The sequence below is a fragment of the Canariomyces notabilis genome (genome assembly GCF_033297395.1).
Source record: "Canariomyces notabilis strain CBS 508.74 unplaced genomic scaffold N656scaffold_11, whole genome shotgun sequence".
Taxonomy (NCBI): Eukaryota; Fungi; Ascomycota; class Sordariomycetes; order Sordariales; family Chaetomiaceae; genus Canariomyces; species Canariomyces notabilis.
In genome coordinates this window covers 260,872-283,256 of record NW_027041833.1, presented here as the reverse complement: position 1 = coordinate 283,256, position 22,385 = coordinate 260,872, and the positions used below count along the sequence as shown (strand labels likewise).

The 22,385-nt window shown below is 55.2% G+C and overlaps 8 protein-coding genes across 8 annotated transcripts; 4 read left to right on the top strand and 4 right to left on the bottom strand.

The window, feature by feature from the left end:
* Nucleotides 1-197: 197 nt before the first annotated feature.
* N656DRAFT_731681 (uncharacterized protein) lies at nucleotides 198-3,872 on the top strand. The gene is made up of 3 exons (XM_064812651.1): nucleotides 198-905; nucleotides 971-2,911; nucleotides 3,036-3,872. The coding sequence occupies exons 1-3, from the start codon at nucleotides 505-507 to the stop codon at nucleotides 3,655-3,657; spliced, it is 2,964 nt and encodes a 987-aa protein (XP_064669997.1). The 5' UTR covers nucleotides 198-504; the 3' UTR covers nucleotides 3,658-3,872.
* Nucleotides 3,873-4,406: 534 nt separating this feature from the next.
* On the bottom strand, nucleotides 4,407-6,896 carry N656DRAFT_709472 (uncharacterized protein; the record flags this gene model as incomplete). Its single annotated transcript, XM_064811596.1, has 1 exon — nucleotides 4,407-6,896. The coding sequence occupies one exon, from the start codon at nucleotides 6,894-6,896 to the stop codon at nucleotides 4,407-4,409; it is 2,490 nt and encodes an 829-aa protein (XP_064669996.1).
* Nucleotides 6,897-8,424: 1,528 nt separating this feature from the next.
* Nucleotides 8,425-9,139, top strand: N656DRAFT_89510 (uncharacterized protein). Its single transcript, XM_064819390.1, has 2 exons — nucleotides 8,425-8,525; nucleotides 8,600-9,139. The coding sequence occupies exon 2, from the start codon at nucleotides 8,696-8,698 to the stop codon at nucleotides 9,023-9,025; it is 330 nt and encodes a 109-aa protein (XP_064669995.1). The 5' UTR covers nucleotides 8,425-8,525; nucleotides 8,600-8,695; the 3' UTR covers nucleotides 9,026-9,139.
* A 2,821-nt stretch (nucleotides 9,140-11,960) lies between these two features.
* Nucleotides 11,961-15,380, top strand: N656DRAFT_779282 (uncharacterized protein). Its single transcript, XM_064815162.1, has one exon. It carries the CDS (start codon nucleotides 12,346-12,348, stop codon nucleotides 15,091-15,093), a length of 2,748 nt encoding a protein of 915 aa, XP_064669994.1. The 5' UTR covers nucleotides 11,961-12,345; the 3' UTR covers nucleotides 15,094-15,380.
* On the bottom strand, nucleotides 15,242-16,982 carry N656DRAFT_709535 (general substrate transporter; the record flags this gene model as incomplete). Its single annotated transcript, XM_064811602.1, has 3 exons — nucleotides 15,242-16,202; nucleotides 16,266-16,472; nucleotides 16,540-16,982. The coding sequence occupies 3 exons, from the start codon at nucleotides 16,980-16,982 to the stop codon at nucleotides 15,242-15,244; spliced, it is 1,611 nt and encodes a 536-aa protein (XP_064669993.1).
* Nucleotides 16,983-18,298: 1,316 nt separating this feature from the next.
* Nucleotides 18,299-19,108, bottom strand: N656DRAFT_836983 (P-loop containing nucleoside triphosphate hydrolase protein; the record flags this gene model as incomplete). Its single annotated transcript, XM_064818811.1, has 2 exons — nucleotides 18,299-18,642; nucleotides 18,727-19,108. 2 exons carry the CDS (start codon nucleotides 19,106-19,108, stop codon nucleotides 18,299-18,301), a joined length of 726 nt encoding a protein of 241 aa, XP_064669992.1.
* Nucleotides 19,109-20,029: 921 nt separating this feature from the next.
* On the bottom strand, nucleotides 20,030-20,389 carry N656DRAFT_798219 (uncharacterized protein; the record flags this gene model as incomplete). The annotated part of the gene is made up of 1 exon (XM_064817733.1): nucleotides 20,030-20,389. One exon carries the CDS (start codon nucleotides 20,387-20,389, stop codon nucleotides 20,030-20,032), a length of 360 nt encoding a protein of 119 aa, XP_064669991.1.
* A 208-nt stretch (nucleotides 20,390-20,597) lies between these two features.
* On the top strand, nucleotides 20,598-22,379 carry N656DRAFT_798218 (uncharacterized protein; the record flags this gene model as incomplete). Its single annotated transcript, XM_064817732.1, has 5 exons — nucleotides 20,598-20,833; nucleotides 20,898-21,144; nucleotides 21,784-21,922; nucleotides 21,998-22,208; nucleotides 22,355-22,379. 5 exons carry the CDS (start codon nucleotides 20,598-20,600, stop codon nucleotides 22,377-22,379), a joined length of 858 nt encoding a protein of 285 aa, XP_064669990.1.
* Nucleotides 22,380-22,385: the final 6 nt, after the last annotated feature.

The following is a 22,385-nucleotide window of genomic DNA, read 5'->3' as shown; positions in this document are numbered from 1 at the left end:
AGATATATGATACCCCTTATATTTGAGCTCTTACGAGTTAGGAAGTACACCTTGGTGCCTGGGATGAGATGCACTGTATTCCAATAGGTTCTAGTGTAATTTCAGTACGATTGGTGTTGCCAAGAACCGACCTTCAAGAGCACAATGCCTGCCCCACGCGTTTCCACCATGGTTCGAACCTTCATCCGCCGCCCAGTGCAAAGTTTGCGTCAACTGGGCATGTTCAATTTACACAATGTTGACAATGTGAACGCTTCAGACATACAACTTAGCAAATCTGGCTCTTGATCTTACTTGGCATTATCAAAAAGCCATAACGGGATATCGCGTCTGATACCCAAATATCTCACGTGCACTTCGAGCTGCCGGCGATGCAGGCGTTCTAGGCGCGAGAGCTGTGATACGGTGTTGCTTTGCTTCCGTCATTGGAGGGGTTGAGCTGCAGGCTAAAGTGGGGTGCCAGCAGGAGCTCGGCTTCACAGGGACAGTCAACATAAGATCTCGATGCCTCACTCGCCAACGCTAAAACCCGTTGCTAGCATTCTATGCAAAGCACGGTTTTCAGCCCCGCCATCATCTCTCAACGGTGTGTTTCGACCGATCCGGCTCTCGACACCAGTTGCTTTTGCGTCCCGAGTCAACGCCCCTCGGCTCTTTTCTTCGCGTTCATCAGACAACCCCGCATCCATTACAACTGCGCGAAGACTCCCAATCCGTGCTTCCTCGGCATCTGTTTCTCTCGTGTTCCGGCGGACCTGCTCTCACGCATCGTTCCAGTCAAGACTGTGCCGAGCTGTAAACATGGCAGACAGAGATATCCTCCCAGATAACTTTAAGCCGGTGCACTACGACCTGGTCATCACTGACCTCGACTTCAAGAATTGGTCCTACAAAGGCACTGTCAGGTAATCTCCGAATACCTGTGCCATACAGGCTGGTGGGATCTGCGCATATGCTGATGGTGACGCAGGATCGATGGCAAGCTTGTCAAGCCGACGAAGCAAATCGTTCTGAACACCCTCGAGCTCAAGCTCCTCAGCTCCACGTTCGTGATCAGTCAGAACAAGAGTGACCAATCATGGGACGCTACCGCCTTTGTCGACGACACCAAGAGTCAGCGGTCGACCATCTCTTTCCCCCAGGAACTGCCCGTATCCGACAAGGCTTCGTTGACCATCAGCTTCACGGGCGAGCTCAATCATGACATGGCCGGTTTCTACCGCAGCCAGTACAAGCCCGCTACGCCGGCTGCTGCCAGCGTGCCCCGCGATGACGAGTTCCATTACATGCTCAGCACTCAGTTTGAAGCATGCGATGCTCGCCGTGCTTTCCCCTGCTTCGACGAGCCCAACCTCAAAGCGACCTTTGACTTTGCTATTGAGATTCCGGAGGATCAAGTTGCCCTCTCCAATATGCCCGTGAAAGAGACCAAAAACGTTGAGGGTGGCAAAAAGCTTGTATCCTTTGAGCGTAGTCCGGTCATGAGCACTTACCTGCTTGCCTGGGCCGTGGGAGACTTTGAGTATGTTGAGGCATTCACTGAGCGCCGATACAACGGCAAGACGATCCCGGTCCGCGTCTACACGACGCGCGGCTTGAAGGAGCAAGGCCGATGGGCCCTCGAACATGCCCCCAAAATCATTGACTACTTCTCAGAGCAGTTTGAGATTGACTACCCCCTCCCGAAGAGCGATATCCTGGCCGTGCATGAGTTCACCCACGGCGCAATGGAGAATTGGGGTCTTGTGACGTATCGAATGACAGCCATTCTGTTCGATGAGAAGCTGTCTGAAGCCCAGTTCCGTAACAGAATCGCCTATGTGGTTGCCCATGAGCTTGCCCACCAGTGGTTCGGCAATCTCGTCACCATGGATTGGTGGGATGAGCTCTGGCTCAACGAGGGTTTCGCAACGTGGGCCGGTTGGCTGGCAACGGATTACCTCCACCCTGACTGGGACGTCTGGCCCCAGTTTATCAACGAGAGTATGGACCAGGCTTTCCTCTTGGACTCTGTTCGCGCCTCGCATCCCATTCACGTCCCGGTCCGCGATAGCCTCGATGTCAATCAGATCTTTGACAAGATCAGCTATCTCAAGGGCTGCTCGATTATCCGGATGCTTGCATCCAACATTGGCATCAAAACATTCCTCAAGGGGATTTCCATCTACCTGAAGAGGCATGCCTACGGCAATGCCAAGACAGAGGCTCTCTGGAACGCACTTAGCGAAGCATCTGGCGTTGACGTCAACACCCTCATGCGTCCCTGGATCGAGAAGATAGGGTTCCCGGTGGTTACCGTTACTGAAGGAAAGCAGCAGATGTCTGTCAAGCAATCTCGCTTCCTGTCCACTGGAGATGTCAAGCCTGAAGATGACCAGACCGTCTGGTGGGTTCCGCTTGCGATGAAGGGCAAGGTTGGTTCTGAAGGGGTCGAACCGTTAGCTCTCACAACCAAGGAGTCCACCATTGATGGCGTCAGCAACGACTTCTACCAGATCAATGCTGGCGCGACCGGCTTTTATCGCGTCAACTACCCCGAGTCCAGGTTGAGGATACTCGGCAGCCAGCTCCAACACCTGACAACTGAGGACAAGATTTTCATCATTGGCTCTGCTGCTGACCTTGCGTTCTCCGGCCACGCGACCACCTCAGCTCTTCTGTCCTTCATCCAGGGCGTGAAGAGTGAGACGCATTACCGCGTGTTGAGCCAGGCTCTCGATTCCATTGGCACTCTCAAGTCCATCTTCGGCGACGATGAGCAAATTAAGAAAGGGCTAGAGAAGTTTACCCTAGAGTTGATTGAGAAAGCATTGGGTCAACTGGGCTGGGAGGCCAAGCAGGGTGAAGATTTCAACACCAGCCTCTTGCGCAAGCGCTTGCTGCTCACTGCCGTTTCCAATTCGCATGAAGAGTACGTTATTGTTTTCTTGTTTTCGTCTCGGCAGCCTACTTCTTCCCAATCTTCGTCCCTACCTCCATTCCTGTCTCCTCGTCTCTTGTACGCTTTGGATGATGAAAGCTAACTGTAAGGGCAGAGTGGGCGCAGCTGCGTTCCAGCGCTGGTCTGCGTACGTAGCGAAGCCGACTGAAGCTCCCATTCCGGCGGACCTCCGCGCTCCTGTCTACCGCGCCGCGATACTCAGGGACCCGTCAAGCGCCGTGGCGGCTCTAAAACATGAGTGGTTCACGACACCAGCTATCGATGGCAAGGAAATCTGCCTCCAGGCGCTCGGCCATACAGGAGACGAAGCCATCATCAAGGATGTCCTCCTCCCATTCCTGTTCAACAACTCGCCTCCCGCGGCAGCCAGCGATGCTGTCCCGCCGGCAGACATGCACATCCTTTCAGCCAATCTAGCGGCCAACCGGGTTGGCCGACCCCTGCTTTGGGCCTACCTGCGAGACAACTGGGATCAGTTCAACGCCAAGCTCGGCGGCAATCCCATCCTAGTCGACCGCATGGTGAACGTTAGCTTGCCCAAGTTCGCGGACCTGGATACGCTTAAGGAGATTGAGGATTTCTTTGCTGGGGTAAGCACTAAAGGCTTCGACCGTACCCTCGAGACGGTCAAGGACAAGATCCGCGGTCGGGCGGCGTACAGAGCCCGCGATGCAAAGGGCATCAAGGAATGGCTGGTCAGCAATGGGTACGCGTAAGAACATGTGTACAGGTCATATGTCTGGCTAGGTCGTTCGATCTAGCACTCTATAGGCGTTCAATCTATCATCCTGCCAACGTCGGTTCTTTAACAGAGGTGTTTGAAATGGACATCAATGGAGATCGCATCACTGCGAGAGGGCACCGTGCCACGCATGGTCTGCCTACGAGGAGACCCGGGTAAGGGCAACAGGCTCTGGGTTATCCAACAAACGACTTCATTCGCGAATATCACGACGCCAAGCATTATGACAGATACCCGCACTCGTAGATGCTGTCGTAGTCACCTGCCTGGCCCTCTGGGAATGGTAGGCAACGATAGGCATCCAGCCTACACAGATGTTGTTGACTTCATAACGTTGAACAGAAAAAGCCCATCAAATCAAGTGACAGGTTCGCGTCGTCTGCCCAACCAGGTAGACCTCCATTTATACAAGTCTGCTACCCTGAGAAAACACGCGAGCTATTATATGCCAGCAGTCAAAACACAAGAACAAGACTCCCCAACCTCTCACCGCCGGCATCATCTTGAAACGTGCCTCTAACTACGACCAGCCCAAGCCCGGCTTCGTTCAAGCCAACCGGGCACCCGGCTCTAAGTTCTCCAGACATGCACACGCGGGGTATGACATCTCGCTCTATGGCACCATGTAAAACGAGGCCCAAATCCGAAACCCGAGCAGACCCCTCGCGCTCTTTCTTCCTATCCAAATCGAATGGCCAGAGCTCTCCAGAGACCTCGGAGTTATCACCTGCCATCTTTACCTTCAGCCTTGACATCGGTTTCCTTCCGTCCCTTCTTATCGCCGTCCTCGTCCTCTTTATCCTCATCCTCCTTCCTGTCCACCCTGAGGACTTTACTCCTCTTGGTCCCGCTGCCGTTCCGCTTGGCCATGTAGAAGTCGTACCTGTCCGGAAACAAGATGATGTTGGCCAACCTGGCCACCTCGGCCTCAGCACGTGTCATGGACGGCACTGCCCTCCCTCCAGCACTGCCGCCACCATCCATCGCAACGTCCCCATCCCCGTCGCCGGTTCCCTTTCCGGCTGATCCTGCAGCGTTGCCCCCCACGGCCTCAGCCTCGGCATCGGCAGTAGCGGGCGGCGTAGGCGCCACGTCGAAGGGAGCCAAACCCATGGCCTGCAGGGCGGCGGGGCCTCCAACCTGGGCAATGACGGTCTCGCCAGGGCGGTCGGCGTGAGACTTCTCGCTGCCGAGGCCGCTGCCGGTAGCATCAAAATCCGGGGCCGGGTGGCCGCGCTGGAAGGTCTTGCGCTGGCGGGCGAGGTAGAGCGCGTTGGTCTGGGTGAGGGGCGCGGCGGGGACGTAGACGAGGATGGAGACGGGCCGGCCGGGCGGCTTCTCTTCCTCGCCGTCCAGCGCTGGCGGCGGGGTCGGCGCCCGACTGGCCATGACGTTGGGGTTGGACGTGATGTGGTACGCCAGATCCGGGTGCCAGATGATGTAATCGCCAGTCTGCAGCGTCGGAATTGTGACGAGAGTGCGGCGGAGGTGCAGGTGCGGGTGCCAAAGCTCGGTCAGCCGCTGGGCGTGTCCCGGGACGGCGCCGTGTATGATGGTAGTTTGGTCGCGGTCCAGCGACCAATTGGATGCATCGAGAAAGGCCTCCCATTCGGGGCCGTCGCGGCGCTCAGGGGGTTTTGTCTTTGGGGAGAAAAAGGGGCGCAGGAGGAAGTAAGCCGTAGCGAGCTTCGGGCTGGGCAGCAGGCGGATTAGGCCGGGCTCGATGGTGCTGAGGGCGACCACGCCCTGGAACATGCGGAATATGCTGCACGCGCCGTGGCCGTTGTAGAGGTCGGGTGTAGAGCTCACGCGGAAGGTCGGATCCCACGGGTCGTACTTCTCCCACGCCCCCCGAAACACGGAGGCGTACGTTCCCCCGCGGCCATACCCGTCGGGCTCCCAGCGCTCCAGGCTGCCATTGTCCACCTGGGCGATGACGGTCGACGAGGCGAAATCCCCGAGCAGTTCGAGCGCGATCCTCCTCGCCTCTTCACCGTCAGCCGCATCCCCGTTGATGACACCGTCCACGTCCTTATCCTTATCCTTCTTGGCTGGCGCATCGGGGCCCACACTGCCAATGTTCGCACCGTGGATGCGCAGGCGGTCTCCGTAGGCAATTGGGAAACGGATTGCCATGCGGTCGTCCGCTTTATGGTCCCATAGCGACATGGCAAATCGCTGGGCTTCCATGACACGGGGATGGGCGCGCGTGCGCACCTGGGCGGGGGTCCAAAAGAGATCGAAGCACGTGGGGTCTTGAATGGTCGGTTCCTTGAAGTCGGCGCCGTTTTCGAGGTACTTGACTGTCTCATCAATGGCGACCTGGGCATCGGCACGAGGCACCACGCCGCGCACCAGACCGACGCCATAACGCTTGAGGTCGCGTGCAAAGGCGGCGGCGGCGTCGGGACTGTTGATGTCGGCAAAGTCAATAGTCGGCGTGATTTTGGGGCCGCGCGACGCAATGTGGTCGACCTCGTCCCGCAGGGCGTCGATCAGGCGTGCCCACGAGGCTTCGAGCTCCTTCTCGTGGCCCTCGACCAGAGCGTGCTTGATGTGGGCAAAGCGCGTGGGCAGTGGCACCGGCTCCTTGCCGTAGAAGGAGAGCACGGGCGGATCCATTATGGCGCTGCTGCTCTCGGTGTCGTTCCTGTTGTCGCTGCCTCTATTGCTGCCGTTGCCGGTAGCGCTACTGCTGTTGCTGTCGGGATTGGTACTGCTTGTGCTACTGCTGGGCAAAGCGGCAGCAGCGGCGGCGGCATCATCATTTAGTTGGGCCTGGGCAGCGAAGGTGGCAGTTAAACGGTGCTTGAGCTTGGAGATTCTGCGGGGTCGCGTAGAGTGCAAGGGCGGTGCAGCGGCAGCGGCACTAAGGCTTCCGAGCGCAGTAGTAATTGCATTTGCGGAGGCAGACGGGGAGGTGGGAATGGGATGGTGGCACACTGTGCGCCTTCGCCCGCATTGGCTGCACCGTGACCGTGCCTCAAGGAGGCCCTGGTCTATACTGTGCGGGCTATTACCAACAGCCGTCGCCAGCAGACTGGCGCTCACCACAGTTGCGGGTGTCGTTGCAGATGTCGGTGTCGATGTCTGTGTAGGCGTCGCTGTCGCTGTTAGCGTCGCTGCTAGTGTCGTTGCTGCTGCTGCTGCTGCGGCCGCTGCTGCTGTTGTTGTTGTTGTTGTTGGGGTTCCTGTCAAGGTCGTTCCTCCCATCACCACATCCCTACCGGCTGCTGCTGCCGCTGCCGCTGCCATTGTCGTCGACACCGACACGCCGGCGCCGCTTGCTAAGCCCGACATCCTGTTCCTGGCCCCGTGACCATCCAGACCTCATGAAATACCTGTCGTCGTACCAAGACCGCATCGAGCATCGGGGGGTTGCGTGGCGGGCAGGTGACCCCTTCTCGTTTTCCAAGCCGCGTCCAAGCCCGTGCAAACGGCAAACGCTCGGGGAAACCTCGACCCAAAATTGCTTCTCTGTCCCTGGCGCTGCAACTGGTTGATGCAAGTGCTGGTGCTGCTCCTTCTCTCTTTCCTTTTTCAAAGTCACTCAGGTTGCACCTTCTGTCTGTGTCTGTTCACCTGGCGCGCAGATTCGAACTGGGAAGGGATGGGCACGCTGCCTTGATAAGTTGATTGGTGGGGTTTGGCCAACCCACGTCTTGGGATGTCAGCGCAGCCAAAGCATCGGAACAGCGAAGGGCATCAATATAAAGCTGTCTTATTAGGCAGAATGCTTGCCCTGTGCCGGAATCGCTAGGCCATCTCGCCAACGAGCCCCATCAATTGCCCGAAGGCCTGGACGCCGACGCGGGTTCGGCGCATCTGTCTCCGCGTGGGCAGTCCCAGGCAGTCCCAGCCGTTGGCAGCTGCATGGCTCCAACAAGCAGTTACAAACAGCGGGACCTCTGCGCCTGTCGCGGCATTACGCTCACGTTACACCTGCTTCGTACGATAACGAAGAGAAGAGACCCCGGCTCCTGCGCGCCACGAGGGCCGTTGAACCGTGGTGGGCACGGGGAAAGCCGAGACTGCGAGACTGCGAGAGAGTGCAGGAGCGAGGCAGAGGCAATACGCCGCGGCATTTGGAGACAGAGCAGCGGCGAATGCGGCTAGCTTCTTGGGCCCCAGTTAGCCAGAAGATCGCCTGCAAACGGCCTGCAAATGCCTGCAACCCGGCTCTACCAGGCGACTCCAGGGACGCACATCCGGGGCAATTTTGGCTTCTGGGCCATGCAAGAAAGCTTGAGCGGCCACAATTGGTCCCGATCGGCCGTGGGTGGGTCTTTCGTCGGAACTTGGACTCCGCATCTCCTGAAAAAAGTGGCGCCTTGGAGCCGCCTTGCGGCCCGCCATTCCCAATGCCCGGGCTTATTCCGAACCTGAAGATTCCCACTGACAGGGCCCACCCACCCACATCGCTGCAATGCTCCGTGATTTGCTGCTTTTGCTGCTTGGGTCATCTTGGCGCTGGAGCAACAGGCGTCCCTCTGAAGGAACCGCATTTTTGCGCGAGCCCCCTCCATCCACCTCTCAGCCGGTAACGGTAACTACACTACACTACAGTGTAGAATAGAATACATGCCATAATATCTTCATCAACACATCACCTCGCTTGACGAACCAGGAGATCAGCACGACATATATACATCACACGAAATGGGTTCAGGCTGAAAGCTCGCAGCGCTCTTGGAGCACGTACTGAATCGACACAGTCTTACATTGTCCGGTTCGGCCCAGAGGGTCCTACATAATAACCGTATTGTGGGTCCACTGAGAGGAAGGGGCTCTCTCTTCCCGCGGCTTCGGTCTGGCAATCCGAAAAGCGTACCGCTATCTCTCGTACGGCACCGGCCCGAACGGCCATGTACCCCCACTCTTCCCCTCGAAGCCCTGGCAAGCTGATGGCTTCGTAGTAAGACGCAGATATCCGTCCTTTAACTATATCTTGCTGGAACAGGAAGGCATATAGTCCGGGGACGACACTGTTATGTTCCTCACAACAACAGCCCATGTATTCCAAGTTCACCTTCCGCCAATACCTGTTGCTCGCGTTGTCGTTTATGGCTTACACCCCTTGGACCCGAACCTTATCCGTCTCCTGCCTCTTCCCATCAAAGGAGAAACATTTCTCCTCACACAATCCCGGGTTTGAACGGTGTGATTATGCCCAAAATCGATGCCGCAGCTTCGGAGAGACACCGCGGACAGACACATTAGGCATCGTGTCTTGTATTAGCTTCCCACCAAGCTTGTCATGGTGGAACTGGTTTGCTCGTTCCCCTAGTGACTCGATTGCCTATCTCGTAGGTCACGCTCATCACCAGCGACCTGAAGCCTGAGTCCATCCCACGCTGTGAATCATCGGTCCGTTACCGCTAGGGCAGGTCCGTAACCCCCACAGTGATACCCGTCCAAAGTGGTAGCATCGGTTGCGAGCATGTCGTTCCGTGGACAAGGAAGGTTTGGGTTCGTTCATGTCGTTGCACACTGTAGCGTGGCTGCCCAGAATGCTATAGCATCATCGCGTGTAGCCGGCAGACCACATTTGGTTCCTCTTCGGTTTCGGCTACGAACCGCGGCAATGGTTCCAGTCACACGACTCGACTGTGGGTAAGTAACAGAGACGAATGTATCGCCAATATCCATCCGTGTGTGATTGCGTAATTGGACTCTCGGAATGGCTTGGTCGGGTCCCTCGAAGACCAGGTGCACGGGTCTCGATACCAACGTGATGGTTCCATATCCGTGTCTCGTCAATCATGGCCGATATTGCTCGTTTCCGTCCAGCATACAGGAGAAGTTCGTCAGCCAAATGGTTGGTGGGTGAGTGCCACGCCGAGTTGGGCGCCATTATGATTGCCATGTATGTACAATACATGAATTAAAAATAGAACTTGCTGCCCTACTCAGCCTAGGTAGGTGAGGTGGTGCTCGTGAGCTAGATTGTCAGGCCGACTACATGTACACGGCGGGGTAAGGCAGCTATGGCTGCTGCATCTCAGTCGACGGTTCCATTGACGCTGATGGCACTGGATGACACAGGCTGTTGAGGTAGTTACATTGCTTAAGGTATCATAAATCAAAGGGCGTAATGTCAGCTGGCAATCGGTCTTGAAGGAGAGGAGCATCATGGACATCAACCATCTGAGCTTGAGGTGGCGAAATCGAACAACTCTAAAATAGTGTTTATATCTATGATACTTGATACTCTACCCGTGAAGAAATGGGTCATCATGATGCTGACAATCCCTTGCCTCAAATCAAGACCTCGTTGCGGCATACTACCCCCCTACTGCTCATGTTCTCAATAAAGGGGATTATGAACCCAACTGGAAATGTACTAACCCCGAGACCCTTTTCTCTAGCTAGAGTATTTGGGAGCCCCGCCAGATGAAGTGTCCGCTTTGCGCTTTCATCTGTATACCACCCAATCTCATGCCTAGGTATTAGCAATATAAATCAGCAGCTGCTTACTGTAACCCGGAGTTTCAAGACATAGGACTCACAGCATACAGGTCACGGTGGCCAAGAATAGAAGCATTATACTAATCATAACTGTGTCCAGTAGGCAATTAGAATGGCCATAGACCTAGCATTAATCAGGCTCAGTTGCAGAGACAGTTGCTCAGGTTGTACCTGTTGGCTCGACCTTCGTATGCACCCAAGGGGCACTATCAAGTGTCGAGCCAACGTGTAGTAGTCAGCGAGAAGATTGTTTGAGTCATCCAACGAGCACATATGAAGTTTTTGAGCGGAGCACAATCTACTTGCCCAGGGACACATCTTAAGGGAGTATGGCTGGGTACCGTAAGCGGTTCATATACAGCTCACGGGGCTTGAACCGTTCATAAGCCGCTCAACGTGCCAGGCCAGGGATAAATATAGAATATAGCAAGGCTAAGAAAGATAAGCCGCTTATCTTTACAAACTTACAAGGAGTTATTAAACCTTACGTGGTTGTTGAGAGCTACCATTCCTAGTAAGTAGCTTAGTCTATATGAGCCGTTCAAATCGTACTAGGTAAGGTAAGTAGTCTTTCGGTGCTAGTATATATCTTCAACACCCTAACTATCTTCTACTCCCTCGCTCTTTTCCACTCCTTTACCCTTCTAGTTCTTTACTCTCTTCTACTCCTTCGCTCCACCTCAAACTACTATAAGGTTATGGTTGTCCCATCCTCTTTATATACGTGATGAGCAGTTGCCAACAACTTGGCTATTACTAGCGCGATTGATCTAGAGTATCGGAGTTGCACGATGGATCTTATACGTAAGTCCTTGGGATGGGAGTCCTTGGGATGGGAGTTACAGTGGCTGGGACCGGAATCCTTGGGATTAGACTTGTTGGGAGGGAGTTGTTGGGATGGGAGTACTAAGGTATACAGTGTGGTGTAGTTTGAACTAATCCAGTAGAGACGATACGGCTTATCCAAACTGTGAGCCGCTTGCAAAAGCCGTGAACCGCTCATTTGGACCACTGGAATAGGTATGAGGTATGAGCCGCTCATGACAACGAGCCGAAAACCATTCGCCCACGGCAATGAGCCGCTCATTGGGCAGTGAAACGTACGGAAGGATTTTGGACCGTTCATGAACCGCTCCTGGTACCCGGCCATGCTCCCTTAAAATGGCAAAGCCTTGATACTTACGACTCCATGGAATAAACCGACTTAACCGCCCATTCCCAGTTGCCCAGGTCAAGACCTCAGCCCCCAGATGTCCACCGGACTATTGACTATCAGCAACGGTGCAGCGGCATGGAAACTACCTTGTCCACGTAAAGTACGTTATCTCACAGTGTAACTAGATGCTGATGGCCACATAACATAGCGACAAGAAACAACTTGAAGTAGCTAGAGCCAGGATTCTAGGAACTACTAGTACTGAGAGTACTAACTCTCTGTCACAAAACCAGGACGGGGATTTCGTGGTTGAGCCTTATCAGCAAAAAGATATACCACTCCCTGGGAGACCCTATACAGTGTATTCATGTTATGGTCATACCGAAGTTGACGGTTTAGGCTGCAAGTCTTTTGCCCTTGATTCAGTTTATGCCTCATCTTTTATACCTGTGCCAGCCCCTGAGCAGTCAGAACCCTAACCCTGTACGGATAGCTCAGGGGTAAAAAGCTTCCCCTTGTTCGGCTGATTGCCAGGCTCCGCGGGGCGCGGGCGGCGGAGAGATCACTGTATGGACGGAGCCTATCTTTAGCCAATTTTCCGCGGCGTTTGGATGTACTGCGGGGCGTACGAATGATTCTGTGAATTCCGTTATGACGCGTGTCTTTTTGAGTTTCGTGATGATCCTGTTTCCTTCAACTCACTTATAGTATTCAAGTCCAAAACATTGTCCAAGGGAACTGTTTGCATGTAGACTACCTTTAGGCGCCGGGAATATCGAGGGGTCTAGGACTGGGATGCTTGAATGCGAAACTGGTCGCCGGTCTGCCTTGCGCCCTGCTCTTACCTAGCGGTATGCGGCTGAGAAGCCACTTCTTCGGGGCAAGCTCTGCGTTTCGAGCCTCATTTCGAATTTCGTGATAAGCTCGGGGCTTTTTTGACTCTTGCAGCTCTTATGTCTTCTCCATTTGCATTGAGCTCACTTGTCAAACTCAGAGACTTCGCCTTTTTACCGAACCAGGTCCCAACTCCTGGCCAAGATGGCCATCCTCGATCATGACAGCTTCATGGACGAGCTTTCACACCTCCTCAGCTCACACCCGTCCGAACTGGATCTGCCCCTTGCCAGGTCAGCGCTGATGTTGCTGTCCGTTGCCCAGCGACCGCTCCGCGCACACGAAATCTGGATCGCGCTCCAAATCGACGCCTCGAAAGATACGGGGCACATTGAGAGGTTGTTGAGCGACAGTGCCTATATGGACGACCAAGAGGCTGCGGCATCACTCCGGAAGCTCCTGGGCAGCTTGATCTCGACCAAGCACGACTCCACCGATCCTGCCCGCTCGAAGGTCTATGTCACTTTGTGTGATCCAGAACTGCGCACCTTTCTCAACCACATGGGCGGGTTGGGCCTTCCGGATTCGATGTTGAGTTTCGGCTTCTCGACTTCACAGGCGCATAGATTTGCTGCCAGTGTCTGCATGGTCATCTGCTCGTTGACCACCCTGCATCTGGCCCATGTCCATGACGAGACAATCGCGTCGTCTTTGGTTCTCTATGCCTGGGCCCACTGGAACGCACATCTCGAACTGTCCGGAGACACATTAGAGAACGAGAATGCTGCTGGTCTAGCCGATCAAATGATGCACGGCGTGTGCACCGACGTCTTGGTGTTACTCCTTGCTCTAAACGACTTCCTTACCGGACCCATCGCTATATTGATTTCCCATGACCGGACTCAAGGCACCGCGTTGGTGAAGAAGACCCAGACAGCACTCGCAAGGCAGTTACAGCTCTTGGGCGTTCTTGTTCAGCATGGCGAGTTTTGCAAGAGCTTACAGACTGCCCGGCAGGTCTTCGAAGCGTCACGCAAGACCGGCGTTGCGCCCGGTTCACAGACTTCCATGTCCACCTCGATCACGAAGGTAAGGTCCGGGATGGAAACGCTCAAAGTTGACAGGGTTCTCAACCGTACAGAGACTCTATTTGACGAGGGCACCAGGACCATGGTTTCGTCTTTCGCAGATATGGCTCGTGGCTTGAGGTCTCTGGCAGTTCTCCTCGCAAGACCTCCTCTCTACGAGGAACTCCTGCGAGAATATAGCATTGGCTGCACGTGGTCGCCGCTCGACATTCTGGTCAACGCCGCCAATTGGATGGAGATCGTGGCCAGTTACCCATTCTGGGGTGAGGTTCCCACGGCCGGCTCTTCCAACCCCTTGATCGTCACCGACACGAACGATCCAAACTACGAGGCTGCCCTTCTCGTCCTCAGCCGACTCCGCAAGGACGGCGCTCCGCCTCCCAGAAAAGAGAGCGACTTGGTCAGCTCTCAGCTTGTCGCCAGTGGCTCAAGGAAAGCAACAAACCTCGAACTCGAAATTTCCTCTCTCCACTGGAACGCCGCGCGGCTAGTGTACAAGCTCAAATCGCTCCCCTCGCGGGGGATTCTTGGGGCGACCTTTACCATCAACGACCCGCGGAGGCTCCACGCGCGGCGCACGTCCTCCTTCGCCTCGTTCCCCATCGAGATGACGGGCAACTCTTCCGCGACGCCCGCATCCCTGATTGAGCCGCTCGACAAGTGGTTTGGCCCATCAAGTTTTCTAATCCCCCAGTCCCAGCGGCGCTTCCACCGGCGGCGCATAACGCCCCTGCTCGACGTGCTGTCCCGCTCCTCCTTCGCCGTCGCCCTCGACGCCTTCTCCGCAGGCGCCTTCTCCGGTACACAGGCCGACAACTGGCTTAACATCAAAGCCGCGCTGCTGGCGGACGGGTACCGGGCGGCCCTGGCGCTGCTCCTGACGGCGGGAATCCTGCATCAGATCCGCCGCATGCTGTTCCCCTGGATGGGCCAGTGGATGTGGTACCGGCCGCTGGACGACCTGCGTCTGGCGTTGTCCAACCCGGACGTGTTTCTCGAGCAGAGCCTGGCTTACACCTGGGGCTGGGCATTGATCAGCTACGCGCAGAAATGGCTGTTTGACGTCGCCGGCGCAATCCTCGCCGCCGTCGTCGCCCTTGCCGGCGAGGCCGCCCTGAGCAACCCTCCGCAGCGCATCCCTGGCTTTATGCTAGAGGCGTCTAGAAGCCAGTACCATTCCAACGGCGGCACAGGTAGCTTGCCCGAGAGTGTGGTGCTGTGGATGGAGCGCGTCACCGCGGCGGGCAAGGTCGGGTACCTGGTCTGGGTGCTCTCCACGGCCGAGTATATCTTTGGGAGAGGCGTCAATACCGTGTCGTGGGTCATTGCGTATTACAAGTTGCTGGCCGGAGGCGATGCCGAGCATATCGCGCTGGGCAATGCGCTCAAGGAGAATTGGACCAAGGTGCCGCTCACGCTGTGGCAGTTTCTGTATTACTTGAAGGGTGCACTTTGGCCGCTGATCTGGGGGAGTGTGGTTTGCGCTATCGTGGGGCAGCCGGGGTTGTTGATACTTGTGTTGGCCGTGGTGGGAGTCGTGACGGCGTTAACCAAGTACCGCAGCACGTTCTACATTGCGTTAGAAGTCAGCGGGATGTTTGTTTTCGGCGGATTACTTCTTCTTACCGTCGCTCTGATGGCGCTGGACTTTTATGACGACCCCATGGGGCTTGACGTGACCACTGGGGTTGCACGTAAGATGGGAAACCAAGCGCGGCGTGTCCTACCGCAGGGAGCAGGCTCGAGAATCCAGATTCTGAGGAGAAAGGCAGCATTGCCTGTGACAAGGGCACCACCATCAAGCAGCGCAATCGCCAGGAACGACAAGCCTGTTGCTGGAGGTGTCAGGGAGAGACAAGACTGAGTTCTGAACGAATGTTAGAGAACTTCTTCCACTGTTTCCCTGTCCTTTGTGGAACACAAATCCAAACATATTTTCAGTTGAGCTCTTCATCGCGTAGCAGAGACAGCTGGAAGACTTTCAGCAGGGAGGCATCACCGGGTCAGTTGTGTCATACTCGCTCCTCAGCTGACTGGTACCCGAGATCAGAAGTACCCTGATCCCCGCCGACCTCATCTTCCGGGTCCGTCAAGACAACTTTTTTTGGCTGCCTTACGAACATCAACGCAGTGAGAGCGACGGACACGAGCCCCGCAACGTAGAACCATGGCAAGCCGATCCACAATCCACGTCTAGATAATCCGACGTTGAAGCACCAAGCCAGCACAGGCCCGCCAATCACCGCCCCACCGGTCTCCATCATGCTGATCAAGGCATACAGACGAGACGTTTGCTCAGGCTCAACGTGTGCCGTCACCACCGCGCGGCACATCGGTCCACTGGACGACCCCAAGGTTCCCACTGTGAGACCGACCAGGAACATGCCGATCTCTCGGCTGAATCCTTCTAGCAACGCGCCCGCGATGACGAACACCAACGATATTTCTGTCAGCAAAAGGTCTTTGGTGAAGGGGGAAAGCCGAAAGCGCCCCGCTGGGTTGGTCAGACGACTTGACACCCTTGGGAGTAGAAGGATGAGGACCAGTTGAAGGATGGTCAAGGGCGACAGGAGGTAGTTGGTCTGCGCAAAACTCCACCCAAAGTAGTTGCTGACGTGCTGAGCCAGGGTTGACGTATAAGCTGCAAACAAGGCGGGTACGATGAAGAAATGCACCAGGGACAGAGAGATGTTGGGGTTCTTGAGCAATGAAACCGATTTGCCCAGTTCATCGGTTGCTTTCCGAATCTTCACTGGCAATGGCTCTTGCTGTTCTTGTTGAGTGGCCTGCCGCAGCTTGATGGGTAGCGTCTCGGGGATGAGACAGATCAGGACGAAGATGATTGGGGTAACAGAGAAGACGACAATGATAGGAACCCAAGGTCCTAGGGTTTCCATCAAAATGCCCGACATCAGGGGGCCTACAAGCCCGCTTGAAACGGCACCGAAAGAGACGTAGAGCAGACCCGTCGCCCTAAAGCAGATCAGCCCACGCCCTGAATCATGGCTACATCTCACTTGTAAGCCTGTGGCTTACCTGTCGCTCTCTGAGCTGACATCAGAGGCCATGGCGTTCAGCGAGTTCAAGGCTACCGGGACACCGCCGCCCAAGAGGAAGAACAGGGAACCAATAATGACTAGCTGAAGATTAGGGGTCTCGCCAATGGCCAGCAGTAGAGGGCCCCACGCAAAAGCGAGCAAGATTCCGCAGTATGACAGAATGAAGGTTGGTTTGCGACCAATTCTGGAATTGGGCTCTAAGCGTTAGCGAACCCTTGGATTCCTGGAGTCACTCGCAGCAAATCCATTACCTATCCGCAAGCACACCGTATGGCAACGCTGCGATGAAGCCAACAAGTGAATTGAGCATTGCACCCCAGCCGCCCAGGAACGCCAGCTCCTTCTGGACGGCCTCGACTTTGCATAGCCGCTCCTCGATTGGCTCGGAGCGATCCTTGTGGTAATAATCGTGGCAAATAGCGTCCTCCATGAGACGGAATATGGGGATCATGATCATCAAGCCACTGGTGGCGATGGCGAAGGTGAGAACGGCGAGAAGCGGGAGTATCGTGGTGGGCTTCTGCGCCTGGTAACGGGACAGGAACCCACGACGTCGAGGCAAAGGGCGCTGTGTGCTCGGTCCAGCGCCGTGACCTACTGGAACTTCGGCAATGTCAATCGAGTCAATTGAGTCGCGCTCCTCGCCCGCGAGAAACGGCTGCGTCTCCATGTGGTCATTTCTGTCGTCAATCATGGCGGGCTTATGGCAAGGATGAGTGCATGTGGTTGAGCAAAAGCGTCTGAAATTCCAGGCCAATGTCGGAGTGGGAGTTCACGTGCGTTGTAACTGCGTGTGGGAAGGATCGTAGAAAATGAGAAAATTTGAAGTAATGTACAGAACCTAATGAGTGTGGTAGCTAACGTTAAGGAGACATCAGCTTGCGTAGAAGTTGCGCTGATGACGAGGCCGATAAGCCGAATCTCAACAGGGAATGGAAAGAATCATTGGCCGCGCTTTTGAATACGAAACACGAGGCCAAGGAAAAAACACGCGTATTCGTACCACTACCTAGGTAACCCAAACGGGTTAAAACCGATGTCCAGTCTTCGGATACCAAAAATACTTTATTCCAACCTTACTCCGCCCTCTTACTCTACTCAGGTAATTATCCTTCAAGCTTACCATCCTATTTCCGGTAGCGGGGCTCATCTAAGGGAGAACCTTGGTGCGCCTCAACCTCGTCGTCAAAGTCCGCGTCTCTACGCGATGCAGAGCCGTTTGCGCGACCACCGCGGAAGCTGGTCTCACCTGTGCGGCCATCCCTGAAATCACGACTGTCCCTGAAATCACGACTGTCCCTGAGATCGCGACTGTCCCGCAAATCACGGCTGTCTCTCAGGTCACGGCTGTCTCTCAGGTCACGGCTGTCTCTCAGGTCACGGCTGTCCCTGGCATGGCGAGGATCCGCTCCTGCGAGGTCACGACCGTCACGTTTACCCCTGACGTCGCGGCGGTCCTCCATGCGATCCCGACCAGACTCTTCACGATCACCTCCCACGTTGTCAAACTCATGAACCTCATCGTCGTCAACAATCTGCCGCGCGCGGTCACTCCGGTTCGTTGACCGTCTGTCCGACGAAAGGCCATGATCTGCCTCGTAACCATTGGGGTTTCGTAATCTGCGCGGTGTCGTGTATTGGTTCTCCGGTCGACGAGGATCTGCATGAGGGGACCGGACGCGTGGCGGATAAAAAGTCCCGGCCAGAGTTCGAGTTTCGGGGCTCGACCGATCGTCTGCCATCGTGGACTCTGGCGGCGCCGCCACCGTGTCTCTTGGAACCTCGGATCACAAACATCGGCTCGAAGTCGACCGGTTCATGCCAATCGTGGTCATCTTGACCCTGGTCATTGAAGCCGTTGAAACGGTCGCCCTGCATGTGTGCCAGCTTGGCCTCGTCGGCCCGGCGAGCTTCCTTGAGGTAGCGATCAAACTCTGCTGTAGTCTCGGCCACCGTCTTGAAGTGCGTCGCGGTCAAGACGGCCCGCACATTCTTGCCCCTAGGCTTGCTCTACACCTCGTAAAAGGCAAGGCAGCTAGCAATCTGTACCGCGTTGCAGATCTGTCGCCCGTTCCAGGGACCTCGGCGGTATTTCTCATAGCGCATGCTAAACTCGTCCGTGATAAACCCTTCGATCTCCTCGTCCTGAACTTGGATGTGGCCCGGACCGGCCTCTTCGCCTTCGGGCAGATTTTCAACCCGAGGCAGCCGGTTAAGGTTATCTTTGAGGATGGCGAGAGTGTCTGAAAGCGAGAGAGGCGGGTAGTAGAGGCTGACGTGAACCCGCGAGCGGAAGGCCTCGTCGAGCGCGCCTACGCGGTTGGTTGTAAGGAAAAGGATGCCGTTGTAGTATTCTAACATTCTAAAAAAATACTATAACCTCGGTTAGCCTTTGTCAGGGTGAGGCGAGGGATTATAGGCCCTGGATTAAAGCTCACCTGAGACAAGAGCGTTGCGTTCAACATCGGTCCTGTCCCTCTGTGTGAGGAACACATCCGCCTCGTCTAGCAGCAGGATGCAATCCCACAAATGGGCGTAGCGGAAAATGTCCTTGAGGGTCTTCTCAACGTCCACGGGCGTGGTTCCTAAATCCCCGCGGGTGATCGGAAACAAGGGCTTTTTGAATTCTTGGGCTACTGCCTCGGCTGTCGCCGTCTTGCCGACCCCAGGGGCGCCATGAAGGAGGATGACGACACCCCTCCCTTTCCCATGGATGACATCTGGTTGGTATGCTGGCACAAAGCTTTCCCGTTCCCCTTTCTTCTTGTCGAAATGGGACGAGGCGGTGGATCGAATAATGTTGCGGTGGCCCGGCTTCATCTTGATGTCGTCCAATGTGGCCTGCCGGCATCGAAGCTCATTCTGCAAGTTTTGGGCATCCAGGCGAGCGGACCTCCTCTCACTCAACACGTAGGCCAGGGCTCTCCTAGGTACCAAAGCCAGATCAGAGGGATCCCACCTGGCCGCCGGGTCCGATGGGTTCTTTTCTGACTTCTCTTCGAGTTGCAACCACCTGTCGTTTCTGAAGGATTCTTTGGCATCCGCTGCGTAAACAGCGTCTTCCCGAAATAGGAACGTTTCTGAGCGCCGATGGGTGATCTCCGACCCATTCTTGGACCAGTAAATCATCTTACAGATAGAATCGGGTCTTCCGTTACTCTTAGTGGAAAACAACGGGCGATTCAGACCCCCAGTTGCCCAATCCTTGTTTTGGCGCGTCGCCTCCTTGAAATCGACCACGACACCACTTTCAATGTACGAAGGCCTTCCTCCCCGGCGTCGGTATTTCCCCCGGCGTCGGTAATTCCCGACTCATATTTATTTGGTAGGACGCTGGTTTCCATGGTCCAGCCGGAATAGTAGAAATGCCGGATTTCCCCTTCCACACAATGGGGAACCCATCCACCCATGTTCTTGTGACGCCTCAGGACGGCTTCATAGTCCGGGTGAAAGCGTAGCGGGTAGCAGGGCAAAGAAGTAATTTCTCTCTCGCCATCAAAGGATTCTTTGAATTGAACGGCGTGGTAAATGGCTTTGAAACTCTCGCCGTTGTGGTCGAGGCAGTGAAGGTACAGCGTGGTCGCTCTGAAATCCGCAACGTCCTACCAATGATTACCATCAAGACTGGTCGGTAAATCGCGCGGGATACAGTACACCACCTTAAAGATTGTCTGCGCGGCGGTTGGGTATAGGTCTCGTGACTTTGCCGGTGAAGGTGGCATGTAGACGAGCTCCCCGGGCCTAAAGAGGCAGGATCATGTTCTCGACAAAGTCAACATACACCTCCATCTCCTCGAGAGGCGTTGGGCGAGAAGGAGCAGAGGTATCGACTGCTTGCTCTCCCTCCGCGCCCTCAGATGGCCCATTGTCGACCCAGAGTTCGGCGGCCCTCATCTCAGCAAGCTTCTTCTTCATGCCAGCGTGGCAATACTCAAGAGTGCGGAAAGGGCGGCCGAAGACGATCGCATCGTTGGTCGCCTCTAGCAAATCGCTCTCATCCCAGGATGATAAATCTGCAAGGAGGTTGAGAACAGTTGGCGACCGAATCCTCACGCGTTGTATCTTCCGGCGCTCGCCCAGCTCCTCGGGAGACGAGGCCATCAGGGCGCCGGATGTGCGACTAACGTCTCCGGCAGGTTGACTCTCATCGAGATCAATATGAGTGCGCCTTTTCATCTCCTCATCGACCTCTCCAACCCAACTAGGCTTGGCAACCAAAACTTCGATGGCCAGCTTTTGGACACCCGCATCACTCGCCTTCGTCTCGTTTTCGGCTGTTGGAGCAACAAGTAAAACGCCAAGCCTGAGAATGGACAAAGAAGATGGTATCAAGAGCACCCGTGTCTCGCGATGGTTCAATGTACACGTGCACAAGGTGAAAAGATCCAAGGCATCAACGCCAACCTCAAGCAATGCACTCGAGCCAGAAACCAGCAAGCAGTTCTTTCGAGAGAGAGCCGGGTCCCACCACGCGGCTTTTGCTGAGCCCACTCAATGGGACGATCAAGAAGGCAAGTGGAAGGCTGAAGAGCGGCTTGCGGTAGAGTAAGCAGACTCTCAGCCATGTGCGAGGAGCCAGGTCTCATGCCCGGACTGAGCCGAAGTACAGGTATCTCGAAGAAGTGCTACATTCCCATGACGAAGATGCAGGGCCAGACGAGCCCAAGTTTTCCGATTGTTCCTGGGCGACTGTATTCAAGGAGATTGCGAGCGCCAAGGCAGAGCACTCAGCGCAGAGCGATGCGTCGAAAGCGAGATTGCTAGGAATCGACTTGACAACTCAGGCCATCGATTCCCTTTTACCAGACGAATATGGCCTGAAGGTGATCAAGGGGACTCTCGGGCTCATATTCGAAGTGAGTAGCATACTGTATATGCCTGTGTCCCACCGACTGAGGTGGCTCAAACTGACCAGAACATGGCATACTAGTCTACAAAGCGACAGATCGAGAATCGGACAAAGATCGTGCAGGCTTCGAGACAATTCCAGAAACGATTCTCACAATTAATGCGGCCTGTGTATACCTGGATCCCTCCGAAAAGCCCTTGGAGTTGCAGCAGAAATTCTACAGCACAGTGTTGACCGAGCTTCCAACTCTGGTGTATTTACTCCTCGCCAAGGAAAAATGTGCGTATTCTCGTTCCAACGGCGAGAGGGAGTCACAGTGAACTGCTACTAATCAGCCGTTTGATGAACGGCAGGGTACAAAAAGGTGGTTAGTTTTTTGCAGCTCAGGTTCAGCGAGACGATGGTCATCGACGATATCCTCGATCGATGGAATGGATATATATCCAGACTCCGCGGAGACGTCGAGAGAATGACCTATAGAGTTATGGCCTTGACCCTGCAACACAGTTCCCAGGCGCATCGGAATTCCAAAGAAGTCAATGAGAAAATGAATTCTGTGATGGAAAAACAGGACTCGATAGTGCTGGCGCTCACGAAACTGCAAGCAGCTGAAAGTTCAGCCAAGACGAATACATTGTGTCTTTAGTCCAAAGATACCGCCGCGGCAGCACAGACTGTCATATATTATGATATGGCAGCCATCAAAAAGGAGCAAATTCGCGAGGAGGAACACTACCGTCAGCTGTGGGAGGCGCAACAAAAGGAGTATCGCCGCCTTGAAGACTGTACGTCCCTATCCCTCCCAGTAATCCGGAATGCATGTCCCACCTGGAGAATTACCTACTAACATTGATGTCCAGACAACCGTATGCTCAGTGATCAGAACCGCGAGCTGAGTAACGAGAACGAGATATTGCGCGTGGCGACGCCTCGGCCAGCATTCACATCTTCAGGGAGCGTCGATGATGTGCTGGAGGCACTGATTTCGTCGATTGAGCTTCTGGGCATACTCGGCGTTCGGCCCGAGCAGGCGTGGGATGATCTGAAGGACGCGGTCCTACAAGGCCCAAAGTTCGGCGACAAGCAGCTCGGACATGTAAGGTGGCTCCTCGGAACCGATACCTTTCTGTCTTGGTTCCGGGGCCGCCAATCCTTCATCCTGCTCGTCGAGGGAAATCTGACACAGCACGCCTTGTCCGAGCTAACACCGCTGTCAGCATTGGGGACAACTCTCGCGAGTAGCCTCGT

Coding starts and splice junctions, on each gene's coding strand:
- N656DRAFT_731681 (XM_064812651.1), top strand. CDS start 505: ATGCCTCACTCGCCAACGCTAAAACCCGTTGCTAGCATTCTATGCAAA. Junction 906..970: donor TCCTACAAAGGCACTGTCAG/GTAATCTCCGAA, acceptor ATGGTGACGCAG/GATCGATGGCAAGCTTGTCA. Junction 2,912..3,035: donor GTTTCCAATTCGCATGAAGA/GTACGTTATTGT, acceptor CTGTAAGGGCAG/AGTGGGCGCAGCTGCGTTCC.
- N656DRAFT_89510 (XM_064819390.1), top strand. CDS start 8,696: ATGTATTCCAAGTTCACCTTCCGCCAATACCTGTTGCTCGCGTTGTCG.
- N656DRAFT_779282 (XM_064815162.1), top strand. CDS start 12,346: ATGGCCATCCTCGATCATGACAGCTTCATGGACGAGCTTTCACACCTC.